Source organism: Neopelma chrysocephalum, unplaced genomic scaffold, assembly GCF_003984885.1.
Source record: "Neopelma chrysocephalum unplaced genomic scaffold, ASM398488v2 Primary Assembly neopelma1_25, whole genome shotgun sequence".
In the NCBI taxonomy this organism is placed as follows: domain Eukaryota; kingdom Metazoa; phylum Chordata; class Aves; order Passeriformes; family Pipridae; genus Neopelma; species Neopelma chrysocephalum.
In genome coordinates, this window is record NW_020897694.1 from 11,494,930 (window position 1) to 11,517,398 (window position 22,469).

Genomic DNA, 22,469 nt, shown 5'->3' on the forward strand with positions numbered 1-22,469 from the left:
TTGTAGCCTGACACATCACTACTGTAACGTGAAGTACACTATGTGGCAAACAGACAGCAGTGGCAGTGTTAAAGATTTTCACATTAAATCCTAAAAGTTCTGTCTTCATACACATGGCCTTAAGGTTTGCATGGTAATTTGTCCAGGGCTGCTCCTCAAATCATTTGTACCACTGATTGGAGAATGCCTGATGATACCTCATGAAACAACTAGGGATTTAAAAATGCTGTTTTTTTGAAAGGATGAGGAGGAAAGCTGAGCTCCCACTACGATATTTCTGTGCCCAGCTCTCATGGAGGCCTGAAACTGGGCCCTCTTGGACACACGTGTTTAGGTGTGAGTGATTAAATCTACAGCAGGGACCTCAAAGTAGGATGGGCAAAACTGCAAGCAGCAAGGGGCTTGATGTAACACCCAGGTGTGCAGCTGCCATTACCAGCAGGCTCAGCCCAGCCATGCACAGATAGGAGGGGCAGGAGCTTCAAGAGGGCTGTGCTGTATTTCCTCCTCTGGGGTTGCTGGCAGTTTTCTGACAAACGTGTCAGTCCTGCTCTACTGGTCAGTTAGCTTGTGCCTTACGGGTGAGGAAGCCTCATGCTGTTTCCATGGTGGTGACAAGTTGCTTTTTTTCAGACAGTATAAGTTGAATTGTTTCCTATTTATCACTTTTTATCTGCATGTGAATTTTCTTTGATGTCAGAAATTGCCAGTGCTACCCTATACCTTTCAAATAACTTATCCAAAACACCTTGCACCTTTCCATCAGCATGGCAGAGCTTCTCTGAGGAGACCTCTGAGACTTTGTCCCTTTGTCCTGCTTCTTCCTCTTGCGCTGGGAAACATAGACTGTGGTGTTCAGCTTCCCATCTGCTGATGCTCATGCCTGCAAAAATCCTCTTCTGGCCCAAACCAGGCAACTGGGCAGCCCCTAGGACTATCTCATGCTGCATCCCTGCTGCTGCTGCTTTCCTTGTGACTCTCCTGATGCATTTCTGCATTTAGCAAAATTCAGTTGATCCTACAGCACTCTATCCTGATGGCAAGACTGTCCGGTTTCCCTCCTTGCCTATTCTTTGAGGATGTCAGCAACTCCAGCTGCTCTTCTCTTCAAAGACCAGCTGCTCCTTGGTCACACTTTCCTTGCAAAGAGCCTCCTGAACTTTTAGCATTTGAACAGCTGCTCACTACTGCCTTCCCTTCAGGCATCAAAATAATGAAATTTATTTTTATATAGTTTTTTTATTTCATTGTAATGAAATTTTGGGATGAGACAAGCTCAACTCAATAAGACAACTGCTTAAAATGCATGGGTCTGCATTTTGACAAGCAGTAATTTTGAAGTTTATGGTTCACTGAATGAACTGGTCCATCAATATTCCTCAAAACCTTCATGTAAAGGCAGCAATAGTTTCTCTCATTTTCCTTATTACCTGTTTCATACAAACTAAATCTTTTGTCCCAGCCATGGTGCACTGACAGATTCATACTCATGGATACTCCACCCAAGGTTTCTAATTCTCCATCACAGCCCCCAGCTTTGGCAATATCTTACATTATTCCTTTTTCTTTCTGTTGCAAAATATATTTTCTGAACCTTTTTTTACCTTATGGGTAGAAGGGCCATAAGATTGAATGTTTGGTTAGGTCTTTAATGTCTTTGTTTGAGCGATGGGAGGGAAGAATAGGGAGTGAGCCTCTGTGAACTTTGCAGTCCTTTATGATTGCACTGGGCTAGATCTACATCCCTGGGGTAACTCTTCAAATTTTTCATTCATTGCTCTTCTGCCTTATATTTTTTTATAGCTGACAGGCGGGAAGGAATTGGTGTCTGTGGCTGGATCCTGGTTTCCCTTTCATTCCTCCTGGTGCTTATTACTTTTCCTGTTTCCATCTGGGCATGTATGAAGGTAAGCTAGAGGGATTTGAGGTACATAAGAATACTCTGTTATCATTGCTGTTATTTTTTTTATTGATTTAGTTAAGACAAGGCACTTTACATTCACTTTTTGGAAATCATAAAGGGTTGTAGCAAAGATGTGTTCTGGGACTGAGATCCATGTTCTTTCACTAACTTTGTGTCATCACAACTTTCTTGTTTAATTTCTTTCAGCCTCAACTTCTGTCATCAGTTAAACTTCTCTGATTTACAACACTGGGAAAATAAATCTACAAATTTTTCTAAAGAACTCATATTTGATGCTGCCAGCAATAGGAATTAACACAAGAAGATGAGAACAGGTGGCTCTGCATTGAGAAACTGCATAACCTAAACCCACACAATGCCCCTTCAAGACATGGGCATAATAATTTCAGGCATTTTTAAGGTGTGAGTTACCAGTGATTGCCCTGAACTCCAGACCTTCAGTAGTTGTGATGCACTAACTGAAGTAGTTAGCTAGGTTACCTGAGGTGAGACATGGTTTGCCTACAGCTCCTCTGAATGTAGTGCTGATGTTGAGAAAGCTGTGGGATAGCCTCATTAAATCAGTGGCAATTCTTTCATATTTGATCTGTTTGGAACATATTTGCAGGGCCAGGGTCTGAGTTTTTTCAGCAAAACATGAGGTAAGTAGAAGATATAAAATACCTAGTGATTTGCAGCTTTGTTACCTCCTATATTATTTCTTCTTTTTTCACATTTAATATGGATGCCAAAGATTAAAGAAATCAGACCAGAGAGTAGAATTAGTTGTAAAATTCTAAACTTAAAATATTTTCCTAGGTTATCAGAGAATATGAACGAGCTGTTGTATTTCGTCTGGGACGTATACTGTCTAAGAAAGCAAAGGGAGCAGGTGAATGCATGCAGTTTTATTCTGTTAAAATCCACTGGGTTTATTTGTTTTATTATGATGCACTCTAATCACATAGAGAATTGCAGAGGTTCGTGAAATCCCTCTTCACAGCCTAGAGGGGACTGAGAAGGTCCTCTCTACTGCAGTTCCTTAACCTGCAGACTATTTGCTTTTCTGAAGAGAAGACAAAGCCACCCTCCTGTCTCAGCACAGAAGTTTGAGTACCTTGATACCAGGTATGGCTTTGCTGTTGAGGAGATTGGACAGGTTGAGTTCATGCTGCAGACACCGGCAGGAGACTGTGGAGAGATTTAAGTGCAGTGTTCATGTCTGCCATGGTCTTTTTTGAGTGACTTTTGTGGCCTTTCTCCCTGTACCTCACTTCCAACACTGGTTGTTGCTGCCAACTCCTTAGCTGTCTCTACTCTGAAAATGGTAAATGTGTCAGGGCCAAGATATTCAGCATCTAATGTAGAGTTTGCTACAGTCACTTAGGATCAGTTTACAAGTCACGAACTCAAACCAAACCCATCATCATGAGGTGTTTGTGTAGGTGCAGTTACCACCTCTGTGCAGTGAAACTGGGTAAACTGGAAGTTGAAATAACAGGAAAAAGTCCTTTTCAGGTATTGTCCTTCCTCTTGGATAATAGTCATGAAGTCGAAAGAGCAGCTGGGACTGGTGCAGAGTTCTTCTGTGTGGCTCTGGGCGCCAAACCAAGATGCTGAGATTAGAATAGTCGTGTCCAGTCTCCCTCTCCAGTGAAGGAGAGTGGGGACTCCTTCACAGGATGCGTCACATCTCGGGACAATGTTCATCATGTGGGAGCCATGCAGGAATGGATCTGGGGGATATCTTTCCTGGATGCAGATGTACTGAACCATAAATTGCTTATGATTTAAAAAGGGGAAAGAGATTAAAGGCATGGAAGGAATTTTTGCTGAAAGTCTGTAGCAGGGTGAATTTGTGCTGATACTTTTGGTCTGTGTTTGGCCCCAGCCACCTGTAGTAGTTTATATTCTCCCTGCCAAGTTCACTGATAAAACAGTGAATTCATCCTTGGAGGGAGAACTTCTGTATAAACTATTTTAATTGGTGTTCTACTATTGGTTCATTGTCTGCCAAGGGCATTTGAAGGAGAAATCGAAGAGGAGGGGAGGAAGGCTTGACCCCCAACTCAATTGGAAAAGACCCCGAAAGCATACTGCGCGTGCATTAGGGGATTTCCGAAGTTCTCATGCATGCGCAGAAGGGATAAACTTACATAACCAAGAGGGTGGGATTGAGAACCTCTGGCTGGGTGGTGATGACCACTCCTGTCTAGGCTGAGGTCACTCAGTTAATTGTATAAAAGCAGATAGTGCTTTCTTGGAGGTGAGCTAGCTTCACAACAAGGACAACGTTGCCTTTTGGCGGGAACACCTGCCAGTTTGTGAACTTACTGACTCTCCAAGGATGCAGCTTCTGCTATGGGTAATTATAGGTATGCTAGGTCAGTAAGATAACTCCATGGGCAACAGCTGGGTAACTGGGGAGGTCATGCTGGGGGTTTATTTCTCTTCTCCTTCCTCCTTTTTGGGTTTGTTTGTTTTGTTGGCCACCTCTTGGTAATAAATATTGGTTTTTGTTGAGCTTTCAACGGTGTCGTGGTTTTCAAGATTCAGTATGGTCCGAACCCTCCCTAATACAAAGTCTCATGGCAGATTTAAGACCAGAGTTGCAATCTGCCCGTCACCGGACGAGAGCCCTAGGTCATTAAGCTCTAATGAGTTCACATTATTTGCAGAAATCTGCATTTCCCTATGTTATTTGAAAATGCAAAACTTCACTGTTGTCAGCTCCTGTAGCAGAAAGGGCATCTGTAGTAATAAGGTGGGCTCATTCCCCACTGTGTGGGTATTTCCGTCTGTTTGCTTTGTACAGCACACCTGATTCTGGACTTAACTTTCAGAGGTGTTTCATCTAATTATTTTTATTTTTCAGGTATGATCCTCATACTTCCATGTACAGATACATTTATCAAGGTCGATCTTAGAACAGTTGCCTGTAAAATTCCTCCACAAGAGGTAATTATTCTCTAGCAGCCATCTAAGCCAGAAACAAAAGATGCAGCTGATTCATGATATGATAAAAAAAAAATGTTTTATAATCTTGCAGCTCTCAGGTATCATGAAAAATTTAGCTTCTTTGCTATATCTTGAGTTTCAAACTGCTTACAAAATTTCTTCTTGCCCAAAGAAGTTGTGGATGCACCATCCTTGGAGTTGTTCAAGGCCAGGTTGGATGAGGTGCTGAGCAATCTGGTCTTGTGGAAGATGTCCCTGCCAATGGCAGCAGGGTTGGAGCTAGATGGTCTTTAAGGTCATTTTTAACCCACACTATTCTATGATTCAACTTATAAAAATTTGAGGATGCACCATTGCAGTCAAACTGATGTTCAGAACTGTGAGATAAAAGACAAGGGAGCTGGGATACAAGTGTGCATGAGAGACAGAAAGAACAATAGAGGAGCAAGTACGAAATTCCCAGTTGTAAATGAATGTCCTAATGAAATTGGATCTGACATGGAGCTCACCCTTCAAAAGAGCCTTCTACATGTTTCTGAAAAGGCAAATTACATATGGGTAACAAATCTACTTAAATAAACAGGAACTAGCAGACAACATCCACAAAACTCAGATCCAAACAGGAATGGAGGGGTGTATCTTTAGGCATTTTATTGACAAATATTGACTGAAGAACTTAATTGAAGAATTAGTTGCTGAGAAATCCTGTCCTGATTAGGTTTTGTCTCTGTGTGACCCCAACTCTATGGCAGAACAATGCTTCTGCTTGTGGAGTTGGCACCGCTGTCCCCTTCCTTACACAAAGAGCAGAGGGCAAAGAGACAGCTCCACGGCCCCTTTGGCCTCAAGGATTACCCATTGTGTTTCCCAGGAGCTGTTTCTTGGACTGTTATCTTTCCATAAGCACAAAGAGCCTTTTCTCAGAGTGCAGGTTGCAGGGTTGCATGGGGTGAAATGAAAAATTGCTTGCCAAAAACATAAGGCTGGAAGGAAGACATTGCAGTACTTGTGCTGTACAAGGCTTAGCAGGTTTTGGCAAGGCTTCTGCAGAGGTTGGCAGGGCTTCTGTGAAGCATTTGCTTGCAGGCAAAAGATGCTGAGGAGAGAAGAGATAGTGGAGCATCATCAGTGCTCCACTGAGGCCAGCTGCCTGCTGAGGCACAGGGAACTTGTCTGGCAAAAGATGACACAGCACTTCTATGAATGCTTTAATATTTTTTCTGTTTCTTCTCACAATTCTTTTCACTTTTCATTTTTGTTTCAATTTGCTGGTGTTTCTTACATTGTTTAGAGGGAGTAGCATAGATCTTCCAAATTGCATGTAATGTATAAAATCATTAATGATCCTTTCTACAAGCAAGGAAGAGGATGGTCATCATGTATTATTGCAGAAGAAATTAATTCAAGTTATGAGATTCGCTTACTGTTGAAACTGTGGTTTAGAGGCTATGTACAACATTTTGCCCCAATTTAAACATTGGTTGTGCTGGAGAGCTGTCTTGAAGTAATTCCTCAGGGTAATGACAAGGAAATCAAAAGAAATTCTTAATTTCTTTGAATTATCAGAGCCTTTGCCTCACTAAGGGGTAAAAAAAATAATTCCCCATCCTAGGCAAAGGATGTGTTATTGGATCCTTCTCTAGTTCTTTACATTTCTCGAATGCAGATTCTCACGAAAGATGCTGTTACTGCCCAAGTTGATGGGGTGGTGTACTACAGGATCTACAGTGCTGTCAACGCCGTTGCTAACATCAGTGATGTCCACTCAGCGACCTTGCTTTTGGCACAGACAACCCTGAGAAACATTCTGGGTACACAGAGCTTGGCTCAGCTGCTGGCAGGTCGTGAGGAGATTGCATGCAGTATCCAGGTAAATCTGGCTCTCAAAATTCACTGACAAGGGAGATGTGTTCTGGGGAGTAGCAAATTAGAAATACCATCTCTTTCTTTTTTGAATAATGATAACAAAATCTCCCTTTATTGTTTATTCAATTACACATCTCATTGCTTAGAGTCAGAAAGAGTTATTCCAAAGGTATTTCCCCAGGTTCTTGTAACAGAGTTATCTCCTATCAAAAAGCAATTAAGATTTTGAAATTATCCAGTGACCTAAATAAATCAGTTTAGTCTTGCACAGAGGCCGCTGCAAGCATGGAGAAATGTTTGCTGCTCGTGGGAAGCTCTATCTTGAGCAGACTCTTGATTGAGGCAAGGCTTGTATCTCCTGTCATTACAACTAAGAGTACAGAACCTGTTGTTTTGTGCTTTAAAATGCCATCTGGTTCCTTTCTTTATTTGGCTGCCAAGGAGGGAGCAGAGAAGAAATCCAACACCTGATTTACTATTTTCAGTCAGAGACGAGGCATAGTCAAATCAAAGAGAGACTCTATCCCTCTCCAGCAAGAAGAGTGGCCTTGGGCAGAGCCAGGGTCATGGTGGTGACGTGAACTGCAGGAGTGCCCAGGAGCCAGAGCAAAGAAGATTGTGTCAGTGCTGCAGGGCTGTGCTGTGTCTTTCACCCATAGTGTACTTTTACGTGCTTTTACAGTGTTGTGCTGCTAAGGAAGTTGTTGTAGTATTTCTTTGTAAAAGGGAGAAGTTTGGTAAGTGCCCACCTAAAGCATGAGGATCATAATTTAGGAGGCAGTAGAGAAGCCACACGGGTGGCACTGGTGTTGTTCAGCAAGTATTTCATAAGGCTGTGGTGCTCGCCATATGCACACTGTGCTGGATGCTCGTGTCTCTGGAGGGTCTGTCTTTCTGCTGTCCAGGTTTGCATGCTGCCTGTCTTTCTGTCCAAGTAGCAGGGTACATTGTGTGGCTTTCTCACTGTGCTCTTTGTAGTGTGTTGTGTGTTTATCCCTAAGACTATCCTCAACAGTGCCACGGAGCAGTGGGGAGTCAAAGTGGCCCGTGTGGAGATCAAAGATGTCAGGATTCCTGTGGCCATGCAGAGGGCAATGGCAGCTGAAGCAGAGGCTGCTCACAAGACAAGAGCTAAGGTGAGACCCACAACAACGTCTATGCGCAAGCACTCGCTTCCTTGTCATAAAACCATAGAATTGCTTGGGATGGAAAAGACCTCTAAGATCATTGAGTCCAACCATTAACCCAACACTGCCAAGTCTACCACTAAACCACGTCCCTAAGCACCACATCTACATGTCTATTAAATATCTCCTGGGTTGGTGACTGCACCACTTCCCTGGCATCCTATTCCATTGCTTGACAACCTAACTTTTTTCCGATATCCAATCTAAACCTGGGGCAACTTGAGGCCATTTCCTCTTGTCCTCATGTTCCAGGAATCCAAGTGCTTGTTTGTTTTCTCATTATAAAGGCGGGTTTTCCCCACTAAGAGCAGTGTCACCATGGCATTTCCATTTCTCTTCCTTTGCAAGTTGTGGCAGCAGAAGGAGAAATGAATGCTTCTAGAACTCTCAAGCAGGCCTCCATGGTGCTGTCCGAGCGTCCAGCAGGTCTTCATCTGTGTTACCTGCAAATGTTAACAACCTTGGCAGCAGAGAATAATTCCACCATTGTCTTCTCTCTCCCTATGAATACACTTGGGAGTTTAGGGCAGAAAAGTAGAGGGGGATAGAGACTGTTCTATGGTAGCTCCTTAGCCAGAGATATTTAAAGGTTTCCTCAGGAAGCCAGGGGTTCCAGATTGCAAATGCAGACGCATAATGTGGGAGCTATATAGGATTATTAAACTAATTTTACTCTTATTTTTGGGACAGAGGACCCAAGCATGCTTCTACTTTAATTCTGGCAAAGATAGACACTAAGCAGTTTCAGCTTAGCTCATCTTCAAGTAAAATGGAAGAAAATACGTAAAATGCATGATAGACCTATTATAACAATTTAATGATGCTTTCACCGCACTTCACAGAGTCTTGAGTGGAGCAATTGGTGTTTGTCTGCTTAGCAGGAACCTCTGAGCTATCAGATACTGGCCTTTAACTCAAGTCCTGTGAAGTGGAAAAGAAGGACTTAGCTCTTAACCTTAGAGGTATCTTTTCATAAATATTAGCAGAATTACTATATAATTAGTATGTTGGTGGAACAGGCTATTCTTTATCTTGTATTAGTAGAAATCAGTACTTGCTTTACTAACCTCAGCTGTATTTTGCCATATCACTACATTTATTTGAGTTCTGTAATAAAAGAAAGAGAATATATGACCAGGTATTATTTCATATTTCCTAAATATGAAAGTTGGGGCAAACCTCAAGGTCCTCTGTTAATTTAAGTTTCCATCTTACACCTTCAGGAGGTTTCTTATCCTCCTTTGTACATATCATGAAGCGGTGATGCAAGTTTTCATAAAATGAGCCTTCCCACCCTCCATCCATGCAAATCCTGGCAGCTGAGAAGAGGACGTTGCTGATATTCGAGTTCAGCTGACATTAAATTTGAGTTTGCAGCCTTCAAAAATATCTGGGTATCTCACAGTGCAAGCACACAGCAATGAGCTGTCTGGGTCTGAAAGCTCTCATGATGGAGCTGTTCTGGTAGGTGCTTTTGCCATGTAATGTCTTGTCCACACAAGGCTCACTGCTGCCCCTCCTGTCAGTGGAGTCATTTGACTCCAAATTAACAACATCAGCACGAACCTGCTAATTGTCATATCATTTATACAGGCCCTTTTATTTTTACTGCAGCGTACACAAGGAACGTGATTTTTTTCTTATCCTAAGAAAAGAGAAGTTTTGAGTTTTGGGATAATTTTTCATTGTCAACTGAGTTTGATATTTGTGGAAGCCACAGAAGTGATATAAAGTATACATATAGAGCCTCTTTTAACTGTGGCAGTGAACCCCCCACCTTTCCCTTTCAAATATTGCATCTCCACTACAGAGCTGTATTCAGAGCCCTACAAGCAGCAAGGCTTTAGGAAAATGTAACCACAGGTTGTGTCAGTTGTTGTTTTGTGGTTTTTTTAAAGTAATGCAAATTAATTAAATTTAAAAAAACCCAAACTAAACCAAACCAAACTTGAAAGACATGACCGCAGAGTGCAATTAAAAGAAATTCCATGCCCTCAGTGAGCTACCAGCCCTAACTAACCTGTGCCCGTCTCCTGAGTCAGGCATAGGATATATCCAGTCCAGTTACCTGTCCCTAAATTGGCCAGCTCCTCTTCCAGCTTCAGATGCGTGTATGGAAATCCTGCTGTGGTATAAGTGGGGTCATTTGTCCCACTACATCAGGACTCACAATTAAACTCAGAAACTAGGTGATGTCTTGAAGCATGAGTGATAGTATCTCTTTCAGCAGCAGTGTAACACAGGCTGTACTTGGTAAGCCCAGGAATGTCCAGTCTTCTTTCTGACCCATGGAAATTTCTCGACCTCTTTTTCCTGGAAAGCAGGAATTAATCAGCTCTACAAGCACAGTGTTTTTTCATTTGACCCTCCACAGGATAATTGCACTGTTATATAATGGATCAGGAAGACAGAAATTCCTATTCTCTCTTTGCCAGTGTCAGGTACAATAAACACTAGTAGAGTACTAGTAGAGTAACTGCAATTTTTGTTGTATTACTCCCACACACAAATCTACAGGGAATACCCCAGAGAGCAAAACAGCAATGGAAGCAGCCCTGCAATGTTTCAGGTGCCACTTGGGTGCACATTCTTTGCAAAAAAAATTCGGGAAGGAGGCAAGCTGCAGTCACACGGATAGGATGTGGGGATCAGAGGAGGCACAGGCTGTCAGATGTGTTCAGGAAGTCCTGCAGGTGAGCACAGCTCTGCCGACGCAGGGTGCTGCGGCACTCACTGGTGCCTGGAATTTTCTCTACCCAGGCTTGTGCATCAAGGAAGTACTGCATCCTGAATGAAAATGGGACAGATAAAGAAGATGAGTCATTATTCCTGATGTGGAGCAATGCAAAAGCATAATCCCTGAGATGCTGCATCCCTCCACTGAGGCATCTCTGAGATCAGGAGTTATACTAGCCAACAAACTTGCCTGAAACTTAGTTTCACCAGCAGGTTAACTGAGCTTTGAATAAAGTTTGGGAAGTGTCGGCACCAAGCTGGGACAAACCTGGCTGTACTGGTGTTTTGAGTGTGTCAAGTAAGCTTGGGCTAAGTTTCTATTAGAGTTTTCCAGAGTGGCATAAAAGGCCCCAGTGCACATCAGTGGGACACAGTGAAGGGCAGTTTAGTTTCAACAGTGTCCCAAAATGTTTCCTCATTTTTTGTGCTGAGAAGCTGTGTTACTTTGAGTATTTTACAACTGGACTGGAGAAGACTTTGGAGGTTACACCTCTTCCAGGAGACCCCAGTCTTTAGCAGGCTTCTGCTGAAGAAGGCCTCTGACTTAGACACTTACTTTGGTGTCATATAGAGATGGGGGTGGGACTTTTTAAGGTTTTAGGAAGTGGCGCTCACAATTTGATGGAGGTCTCCCACCTAGAAGCTTTCAGAGGCACTACCTTTCTCCACTTCTGTGAAAGGAAATGAAACACTTAAGATGTCTTCCTCCCTGAATACTTGATAGTGTCAGACTAAATTCCTACTCAAATAAATTGTCTTTTTTTATTAAAGAGTGACAATGGGAAATGAGAAGAATATACTATTTACATACATGATATAACAGAAACTTTGTGGTCTACTCTTAGTCATTTCTCCTGCTCATTTCTTTTGCAAACACAGGAGTTGTTTAAGGCATCTGCAGTAGGTGGACCGCGTAGCTTTTCCCATTCTCCTTTTGCAGCTGTGAGTTTTTAACCCAATGGAGTCAGGGCCAGACTTAATTCTGAGAAGTCTGGAAACCAACCTCTGCACAGATACATGAGCTGACAGATTTGGGTGGCTCAGCTGTTCCCCACAGCTACCCTTTTGCCTATGGAATGGAACTCTTTGCTTTTTAGTAAATCCAGCAGAATTAGTCTCTGAGAAATTTGGTTGTGCCTTCGCTTTCTGGAGGTATTCTAATAGATTGAGTATCCTCTGGATTTATAGTCCATGGTAGCAACTGCTGCTGCTCAGAAACCATTGCACTTACTTGTTGTTGCAATCGACTGTTTCCCCATCTTTCCCCATGAGGAGGTACTGTTTGCCAGGGACCATGTTTAACTTGCACGTGGAGCGTGTTAGGAACTGTCGGTGGGCACCCACTTGAATGCTTTCATCATCAGCTGTGGGACAAGAAAAGAAAACTGTAGCCCACAAGGCACAACCCTTTGGGATCATTTGCCCCCCTGCTAAGACAAAGTAATATTTCATTTGGGAATTGTAGCTTGACATGGGGATAAATGTCCATGCTTTGATAGGATATGTTTCCCTTAGCATTATCTGACAAAAAATAAGCCACTTTTGCCTTAGCTGGTTGTCTTGGCCTCTGCAGTAGTTATTGAAGGAGCTGTTTTGCTATAGATCTTAGGACTTTTCAGACGTTATGGAGTTTGTTTGAATCTCAGAGATTGAAGGAAAAGCCAAGGAAAATAGAAAATGTGCTGCCTTCTATTTCAGATTTCACAGGTTCAGAGTGGTCTTAAAAGGTAGCATACTAAGTTTAAATATCTTGTGGCTCAACAATGCAGCAGATAGCATTAAAATCTCACTCTCCGTAGTACATTTGACCTGAACTTCACTGATGTAGCCTTTATGCCTTTCCCTCTAATCTGATACATAGGACATGCTCCTGGTGATCTCCATGTTAAAATAATTTAGAAGATTCTGCTCTGGATCCTGGCCCAGAAGATTATTCATTCAGAACTGCATTGCACACTAGAAGTGAGCATCCAAGGCAGACGAGATGGCTGCTCTGGTACTGCAATGACATGAGAGCTGGAAAGATGCTTATTCATCAGACCCATCTCAGGCCATGAAGATATTGTGTTGTTTAACTAGGACAACAGTTTTCAAAGTCTATTTGGAAAAAAATGCAAATAACTGCAATATTCTACTTGCTTACTCTCTTTCTAACTATAATTTGAAATGTCCCGGTCATAAATTCAATATTAAACCAGCCTGAATTACAGGTAAGGCATCACAGTCTTTCTATCAGTTAACAGAAACTTGTGTAGCTTCTGCTCTCTAAAGTATTATATTGCAAGTATGGGAAGTCTAGTATTCAAAATAAACCCCTAAAAGTAGAATAAAAACCTGAAGTAGAATATTTCAACATTAATAAGATTTCAGAGAATTTGACATGGACTGTGCAACCTAGCTTTAAGAACTTTATCTACTTCCTTAGTAAAACTTATATTGATTTTACAAATAGTACTTATACATCTTCATTTTTCCAACGAATAATAAGTACTTTAGGTTTTGTCATATAACGCAAGACCTTTTTGTTGTTCCCATGCTACATGGTGGACTGAATTTTCATTTTGTTCATGGAATGCAAAAATGGATCAGAACTACTTGAGAAAATTATGATGTTGTTCCTCAGGTTGATTGGGCTTAAATTACCAAGGTGTTTCTCCCTTCATATGCTTCACAAATGCCCTAATGCAATTGAGACCGTGGCAATTGTAAGCATTTGAGTTGTTACCTTAACAGGTTATTACATAATTTTCAATTCTAAATCTCCAATTAAAAAAAAAATAATTAAAATATAATGTTTCAAACCTTCCATGCAGAATGTAAGGGAAACAATTACTTCAAATTTTAGAATCTATAATAGGAAACAAAAAAACTGGGGGTGGAAAAAAAAAGAAGATTAAAAAAAGGATTCTATGCTATTTTGCACAGGCTATACTGATCCTCTAAGAAGACTCCTAAAGGACTCATAGGACAGCATAAATATTAGCCATCCAAAACACATGTACTCATCCTGTTATTGATCAAGGTAATCCTAGAACCACACATCTGCAAAATTCTCTTTTGCTGACTCCCAAACACAAATAAGTGTTTCCATCTGTCTTCTGAACCAATCTTTTATTTCAAAGATTGATACTGAAATAATGACAGGGATCCAGGGAATGAGATTTTACCCTACGAATTCTCACCCACCCTTAGTGACGACAACGTAGGCCAACCTCACTCAAAAGAGCCACAAAGAATACAGAAGATAACAACTCTAGTTCAGTCACAAGCTGATTTGGGTGCAACACCTTGCTTTTTCTTTATCATTGTGGTTTCATGCCTCCTGCCAGCCTTTCCCAAGCCTGCTGAAAGCCCGCTGCTCAGAAGCTGCATTAGACAGCACAAATCAAAGGGGATTTTAAAGTATGTGGGAATGGGAGAAGACGTCTTTTCCCTTCAACTTCGCATTCAAAGGGTGTTTCTCTCAGCTACTGAGCAACAAAATTTTTCCAGTGCTTGCTTGCAAGTTGTGAGTACAAATGCATTGGGACCCAGAACTCTAAATCCTTTAAATCCTGTAGGTATTCTAAAGAGATTAACAAAACTTTCCCACAGAATACCATAATTTCCCATAGCCAATATTTTGATCACTAGGTACATTATCATTTCCCTGCATAGGGAAAGCCCTATATGTCAGGTGCTCTCTCTAGATTCATAAAGAGTGGACCTGATTTTCCAACAGGAACTGAACATTGGGCACAGAACACAAGTCGTATGCCATAAATTACTGTGTGGCATTGCCAGTCCCCTTAGCAAAGACTGATGGAATGAGTTAATTATTCTGTTCCAGAGAGGGAAGAATTCAAAACCTTTGAAGTTCCTTTTTAAAGGCAATCTCTGGCTGCCAAACCCAAAAATGGCAACTGCATGATACCACAGTCGCTGCAATCTCAGATGTCGTGTGATAGCTTCCCCAGAAATTATTGTGAAGAGTATCAGTGTTCACTGATACTGCTAAGTTTGTGAACTTAGCTGGGGACAGCTGGGATGACCGGCCTGCAAAACAACATTGCCTAAGTGCAAATATTTACACTGCACCTAAAGAAACAGAAAGGCTTCTCTGTTGTTATCACAATCATTAAATTGAAGTTATAGAAGTTTTCCTGTGTTCATTGACTTGAGGCAAGTCATTGTGGACAACTCAGCCTGTTCTCCAAGAATTGCAATTGCTTCATGATTAATTGAGTAATAAGCACTTCAAATCTTAATCTAGTATCAGAACAGAGGCCAGTGAATATGTCTAGACTAGAAAAAATATGAATCAGTAATAGTCTATAAAGTGAACTAGTTGGTGCAGAAGTCCTAATATCCACATTAAGCATGTTTTTTAGAGGGTTTATCTTAGACTAAGTCTAGTTTGGAGCCATGGACTCAGTGCAGCTAGAGTGTGTCTTCTAGTTTATTTTTGTCCGAAAGGATGAAGCTCAGATGCTCTGGGATTGCACAATGTGCAATCGTGCACAATGTGAACAAAAAACTATCCCTGAGCTGAACTGAACAATGAGGCAGATACACCAAACCTTGCAATAAATCAACCTTCTTGAAAGCCTAATGCAGAAGTGCATCTGACCCTACTTTCTGCAGCAAAAGATGGTATCTGCATGGCTCATACTGACTAACATTCAGTCAACCTAGTTTTCCTACATGTGAATGAAAGGAATCAAACATTTTTATACTTACTGGCTTTAAGGATTCTGTGGATTTTGGCCTCATAGTAAGCAAAAACATTCTTCTTTGTACTGTTGAGGATCTCCACCTCATACACTGCAACCAGATGGAAACATGAAATTGCATCCAAAGACTGAAAAATAGGTATGCTTTTACCAAGTGTCTATACAGAGGCCAGTGTACCATTTATTCACAAATCATGGGAGTATGAAAGACAACAGGATAGTACTTAACATGCTTTTAGAAGCTCAGGTATTAATCAAGACCTTCTAGATTTGTATTCCTTTTTTGTATTTTTTTCAAGGAAGCTCCTCTATGATTATCTTTTCACTCTTTTTCCTGTCCTACTGTTAGCATCTAACTTACCAAAGCTGCTCAAGCAGTTTTCCTTCAGTAGCTCTTCCAATTTTCCATCCAAAGAAGAGGTCGGAAAGGCAAATTAAAAAAGGAGAAAATATTCATCTAGCTCTGCAGAAAGAGCTGCTGAGCTATGGCATGCTATATAGAGCCTATTCTTTATCTACATCCCGTAACATGAGGGATGTAGGGAAAGGTGGTATTCACACCATGTTTTTTTCTAAACCCTGTAACATTATGTTGTCCATTCTTCCTTCCCTCAGCATCCCCTGTATCTTTCCAAGGCCTTTACTTTCCATTTCACCCCTCTGATGGCTACAATAGCACATGCCTTCATTTCATCTCCTTAGCCACTAAGCCACATACAGAAATCCTACTCAATTCAGGAGAGGTCTGGGCATAAAAAAAAATACAAATTTATCCTTATGAAAAAGAACTATGTTTAAACTAAGTTGACAGTTGTCTGTCATGCCTTACCATAATCTGCGGTAGGTTGGTAGCAGACAAAATTAAAACGTGTAGTTTGTGTTACAGCTTTACTGAAAGTTGATCTTTGTCTTGGGCAGGGACCTGGAGTGAAGAAAATAAGTGATATGTCTGTCTCTGTAGATATGGACATGTAGATAGATATAGTTGACACATACACATTCACACCACAATATAACAGAGAATAAAATGGCAGAACAACTTTCTCAGAGGTGTGATAGAGGGTATTTACAATAGAGTGTTTTTATATATGCATATACATATATATATATATATATATACCTATTGCATTCAGCTATCAAAAGATCAATTTCAATTTGATACCGAACATACTAGAGGACACATTGTGTCCTGTGTTATGTATTAGTGTAATTGTAATGGTCCTTTCTGGACTTAACAATTTCCATGTGAATGGTTCCTAGAAGTATCTGTCTTCTTTTAGATCCACCTACATAGTAATTCCTTACCTTCTGCACACTGGCAAACATTGGCGTGGCACACCTTTGAAAGCATGGCACTGTGCTTGGGAGCACTGTAGAATACACTGCACTTTCTGTCTATGTAGAAGAAACAAAACAGCTTGTCTCAGAGCTCAGGTGGAAAAGCCTGTACAGTAGAATCTACATCTGCAGGTCAACTTTTCTCCCTGGTTCAGGGAAAGGAGAGCACTAAGGGAAAGAATGCACATCAGCAGTCCACAAAGACCTATAGCTTAGGCACCTAGAGTACAGGGATCACCTTGCCTTTCAGTTGGGCAACAGTTCTTGGTTTTTTTGTTCAGTTTGGGTAAATTCTGTTTGGGCATTTTTTTTTAAGTTGCACTCTTCTCTCCCTCCCCACTCCACTACCATTTTTATTGTTCCCTGTGAAAAGCATCCATCTTAAAAATCATTAGATGATAGAACTACACTGGGCACTGCACTGTTTCAGAAGATCAGATCACCAATAGTTAGTGGTTTAAAGCCAGTGTAAACTGTATTGGACCCCTCAGTTTAGGCAAAGTCTACTTTCCCCTAATTTTCAAATATTGTTTACATAACTCTCGCAAATGGGGATGATTTGCATTTAACCTTCTTTGAATGGGGAACAAGACTGACTTCCATAGCAAGCACAGTACATAAATCCAACCTCTAGGGTTGCTTATCTTAGACAGTCTAACTGAAAACAAAATGTGAGTGAAACATGCTTAAAATCACCAGAAGAAACAGGAACTCAGGAAACCTGATTTAAAAATCCATAAGTGTAAAAGTTCTTTTTTCATTCCATTTGAAATAATGGACCTTCCTGAGAGGATCTCTATTTAGATAATCTTAAGCCATGGTAGTGCAAGACAGTATGCAAAGCAGGTTATTTTATCACTAGATAAAATTATGTGGCTTCACACACTACATCAAAATCACTTTTATATAGACTGGAGGGGTTTTTTTGAGGGTCTCTCTTTCAAGCAGTTATGCATCATTTTTCTGTGCCCTTACCAGGACTGTAAAAATCATAAAGGATGGCATTTGCTGGCTGAACCAAGCCCATGGGATTGATTTGCTTTGCCCCAAATGATATACAGTCTGGGTCTGGTCCACTTGTGAGCTGGAGGAAAAAGGAACAATAGTTTTGATGAGAAAACTAACTCTCTCTCCTCAGTCAATTTCTTATTCATTTGTGCCTGTGCTAGTTTTTGAACACTTGTTTCTGATGGCATAGGTGAGTTAATACTGATATCTGTACTGTCAACTTGAAGGAGACTTTTCCTTCCATGATTTTACTGGGAGATTTTGTGCATGAGCTAAGACTCAAAAAGTAGTTTTGTAAGATATGTGCAGGTCTTCTCTGCCTGCAATTGTCTGATCTGGACTCATATCATTGGTACTTCAGGGTTTACTTTTCAGCTTTTTCCTAAAGCCGCCCTGCACAGGAGTAATGGGTGTTAAATATATTCCTTTGTGCCAGTGGCCACCAGTATATACACTTTCTTTAGTAAACTGCTAAGGTCAGAGACAGATTTTGACATATGTTAAATGAACAAATTATCTAGGAAAGTCATAGCAATAATAATATTTACATTTTTTCATTTGTCTATTATCTAATATTAAAAAAAAATAAAAATCACTGCCTGTGTGTGCTTTCTAAAAGGACCTCCTGCTTTGACTGTGGAGGTGAAGCAACTCAAGTGGCTGTAGGGTGGAGTCATTATCCAAAATATTGGGAAATATACACAGAAACCATGGGTCTTGATGATTATATTTGTTTATCACTATATGAATCTTGATCTTGACATGCAAGTTATCCATGTGAAATTTACAGGACCACCAGTTAACACTTTTGTTAATCATGCACAAAAAGTATCCCTTCTGACTAGAGAGGGAGAGGATTTTTCTTTTTATTTGGGCCAATGGTCAAGTCTCAAATATGGACTATATCTCCTGGAACATAAAAAGGTAGAAGATGAAGGTGTATGTTTCCCTTCTTTCCCTCCTCTGTTTTTTCAATTGAGCCATTCAATAATAATATATAACAAAAATTACAGAAAGGTAATGGAGTGTGAAAAATATAATCATTGGCTTTAAAAAAAATTCTATAAGCTATCTGAGATGGCAGGGATTAGAAAATCATTGGGTTTGCTTTACCTCACCAAAGTAGAGCAAAATCTTCCCTCCCTTGTACTCATAGTGCTGAATGTACTGGTCTGAAGCTGTCACCAACTGCAGGAAAACAAAAAAACAAACAAATCAGAACAAAACTCTGGCAGAACAGGAATAGTACACCCTCTATATACTGGTTTGCTTTGTTCAGCTGTTTGCTTTATTCTGCCCTGTTACTTCCTCCCTAAAGGAGACAGTCCCCGAGAGCCTGAAACTGGGCAAACCTCCCTCAATAAACCAGGTTCCAGAACCCAAAACTCTGTAGCCACGTTTTTAGAGCACTGTGTCCCCCCATCTCCTTGTCACTGTGCTCTGCCATCAACCATCTCTAAGACGTACTTGCCTTTCCCCCTGCAAGCACAAGGTGCACTGTCCTGACGTGTCGCAGGACGACAGTGCCAGTGGGGGCACTAATATGTGTGAAGGACAGGCACCTATTTAAGTGCCCTGCTGAGCTTTGCCCTAATTTCTCTTACAAGGGACTAAGAAGGCTGAACTCTGTTCACCACAAGCTTTGCATTTGTTGTATATATTCAGCAAATATTTTATCAGAACAAGAATAATGAAAATCTACCTATCCAAAATCTGTTTTCCCTTGTTTATTCTATGGACTTCTGAAAGAATTTGAAAGACAAATTTTCTAAAAGGGCTATGAAAGATTGCACAGAAAAGTGTGTTTTTAACCTGTTCAAGATCCTTTGTGTCAGGCTCCAAGCCACTCAGCAGAGTGAGATCAACCAGGGACATCTTTGGTGCTTTGGAACCTGTGGACCTTTATAAAGGAGATGGTCAGCAGTGTACTGAACAGCCAGCTTTCTTTGAAGAGTTTGGCTCTTCAGGCTTGCTAATGGTGAATCAAAACATTCTGCTCCATTTAACTTTCCAAAGTGGATTTTTATTTGAAAATTAGCTGTCTACTTCATTAGGAGTCATGAGGCAAAATTAGTCATCTCAACTGGTCAAATGACCATTCAAAGCCCAGGTGTCTTGCCTGAGCTTCTCATATAGGCTTTCTGAACTTCAGAACTTTTTATTTTGGCACCCTCCTTTTCCCATAAGAGTTGTGCCACAGTGTTAGGAAAAATGGTGATGTAGTTTGTGCCTTCAGTTTTTCTCCTGTGTCTTAACTACAAGAAAGGGAGCTTCATCCTGTTGTTTAAGCCTCACCCTAACACTCAACAGCGTGCTGTGGAACAGTGGGTCTGGTAGCTGATAAATGTTACGTAGTAATTAATGGGGAAAATGATGCTTTGACCAGTACACAATTCACCGAATATATGTTTAATGAGAGGGAGTGAAACTTGGGAATTAGGGTAACTTCAGTCCTCTGCTGCCATTGTTCATGCCATTGTCTGGGAGGGGGGATAAAACCACTGTCTTCAAGGCTTTGCCAAAAGTCAATGGAAAAATGAAATTCTACTGGGGAGTAAAACCTGCTTCTGCCACCTTGCACCTCCCTAGAAGGGGAATCCAGAATAGCCACCACTTTGTGCTTCTGAGACCCATGCCAGTCAGTGAGCAAGAGAAAAGACGTGTTTCAGAGCTATTCTGCATGGGAGGATTTCTTTACTACCTCTGGCCTTGCAAACTTCTTGATTGTCACGATAGGATATCCTATCTTCCTCCCCTGATCTCTCAGCTAGTAGTAGACATATTTTCTTTTTTATAAGGCCAGAATCTGACCACAAAGGAAGTAACAGCATCTTTCCAGAAAATCTCTAAATGTGTTACTACTGTATTCCAGTCGTATTTGCTTTATTTAATAAAAGACTTCTTTCAAATGATTAGCCTGACAGGTGCTTTAGAGTCTCCCCAGAGTTTGATGGGGCAGAATCTGCAGTGGGTGTGTGAAGTATATGCATGCAGTGGGCGTGTGAAGTATATGCAAATCATGTAAACCTCATAATTGTGTGGAAATCTTTTCTCCTGCCATGGGAGAGAGGACACAGACTCTTAGTGTATTCAGACTCACAGAAGATCACCATGTTGGATGCTAAGCTTATGGATATGAAGAGGGTGACCAAGGAGAATTACAAACAAATGAAGAGCTGGTCTTGCTGACATACCTGACACAGACTTTGTACCGCAGTGATTCTACTTTACTGGGAGTGATGGCATCCCTTTTCCTTCTGCTGTGGATATCAAACCACTCTATGCCAGAAAGCCCCTCAAATGTGCTGTTTTCTGCAGCAATCAAGTCCTCACCATCATTTTCATCAGAGTATTCAGCTTCTGGAGGTGAGAAATATGATCAGCCATGCCTAAATTTGCCTGAGGACTTGGTAATTTGGCTCCTTTTGGTATAGTGATAAATATCAGTTGGAAGTCATGCTATCATTGTGGGTTTTATAAAAGTTTGCTGTACACCATCTCAGTATTTCCAATTAATTCAGATTTAGAATGTTAGGGATAACTAGAGTAAGAATAACCAACAAATGTAGCTAAGTATGGAGTTTAGGCTATGAATTAATTTGTAAAGGACAATCCCTCCCTCCAAAAGTTAACTATTTAAACAGAAAAAAAATGCAAACAAAGGCAGAGATGATGATGAATATATACTTCAGGGGATGGAAAACACATTATTGCTCATACGAAAAACCTATGACAAATCTGCCTCAAAGAGATTTAAGGACACATGGGACGTCCGTTATTAGCCAGGGAACTGAGCTGGGCTTTACCTTCTGTGAAGGGAGTTCACCTCCTGTTCTTCAAGAAGAGTTTCTAACTGTGTAATTGTTAAGTATCTGCTGCAGCTACAGTCACTCTGATAGTTATTATATTATTTACAAATAATAATAAGCTAAATGAAAGAATAGCTAGGGAGAGTTCAGGGGCTTCTATCTTTCCTCGTTTCATTTATTTGTTCTCACTTTCCGTGACTGGAAAGCTGTGAATTATTATTAGCAGCTGGCCAAGCATGTCACCTTTGAGACCGAATCACTGCCCTTTTCACTCACCAGAGTATTTAATGCTCCCTTCCATTTCCACTGTCAAAATCAAGTCATTGCAGGTATTGTTCTTCAGCTCAGAAGACCAGTACATCTTTAATATCTAAGATAAACACACAAACAGCAAGTCACTAAAAATATCATTTAAATGACAAGGGATTTACTCATCCAGGACTTGAAGAAATGTTGATGGGACATGGAAGTGTGGAGAGAAAGACCAGTCTCCCAGAGGCTCAGAATGGTCACAGAGGACTGTCACAGGTATAAGCATGTGCAATTCACAAATGGTGTGGGACTCCTATGAGGTAACTCTCTATTCCCAACCACAAAGAGGTCTTTCAAACTACAGCTGCCTCTATCAGCATTGGCATTTCAAAGATTTAATAAATTTAAAGACAGGAAAAATTGACTGCCCATAAGAGCAGGCTTTAGGCCATGAATTTCAGAAATTTGGAGGTAGGAACACAAAGGTTGAGGTCATGGCAAGTAATTTTTCACTCAGTTTTCAAAAAGGGATTAAAAGAAGTCCAGTTAGACTCTGGATTTTGAATTTGCAACTTACACTCATTGTCCCATTTCCTCTGCCGTGTACCGATACTTCAAGTTTTCTCCCAAGTTCAAACTGCAAAGCAAAGGGGAAAAAAAATACTTAGTCTGTGCTCAGCATTTGATCTGTGGTTTTCCT

At 40.9% G+C, this 22,469-nt stretch overlaps 2 protein-coding genes across 2 annotated transcripts in view; one reads left to right on the plus strand and one right to left on the minus strand.

Moving 5' to 3' along the window:
- Positions 1 to 1,778: 1,778 nt before the first annotated feature.
- Positions 1,779 to 8,538, plus strand: STOML3 (stomatin like 3; the record flags this gene model as incomplete). The annotated part of the gene is given in 7 exon segments (XM_027675180.1): positions 1,779 to 1,907; positions 2,723 to 2,795; positions 4,779 to 4,861; positions 6,528 to 6,731; positions 7,729 to 7,875; positions 7,878 to 7,892; positions 8,139 to 8,538. Coding segments are annotated over 7 exon segments (975 nt in total), but the record flags the coding sequence as incomplete, so codon positions are not given.
- A 1,689-nt stretch (positions 8,539 to 10,227) lies between these two features.
- Positions 10,228 to 22,469, minus strand: part of LOC113963435 (complement C4-like) — a 48,415-nt gene continuing 36,173 nt past the window's right edge. Inside the window, exons 31-41 of the mRNA XM_027674468.1 lie at positions 22,347 to 22,406; positions 21,794 to 21,887; positions 20,903 to 21,068; positions 19,521 to 19,608; positions 18,822 to 18,896; positions 17,676 to 17,784; positions 16,668 to 16,757; positions 16,192 to 16,284; positions 15,370 to 15,453; positions 11,882 to 12,014; positions 10,228 to 10,701 (exon numbers count right to left, since the gene is read on the minus strand). Of these exons, the coding sequence (XP_027530269.1) occupies positions 10,563 to 10,701; positions 11,882 to 12,014; positions 15,370 to 15,453; positions 16,192 to 16,284; positions 16,668 to 16,757; positions 17,676 to 17,784; positions 18,822 to 18,896; positions 19,521 to 19,608; positions 20,903 to 21,068; positions 21,794 to 21,887; positions 22,347 to 22,406 (1,131 nt within the window). The 3' untranslated portion in view covers positions 10,228 to 10,562. The remainder of the gene's footprint in view (positions 10,702 to 11,881; positions 12,015 to 15,369; positions 15,454 to 16,191; positions 16,285 to 16,667; positions 16,758 to 17,675; positions 17,785 to 18,821; positions 18,897 to 19,520; positions 19,609 to 20,902; positions 21,069 to 21,793; positions 21,888 to 22,346; positions 22,407 to 22,469) is intronic.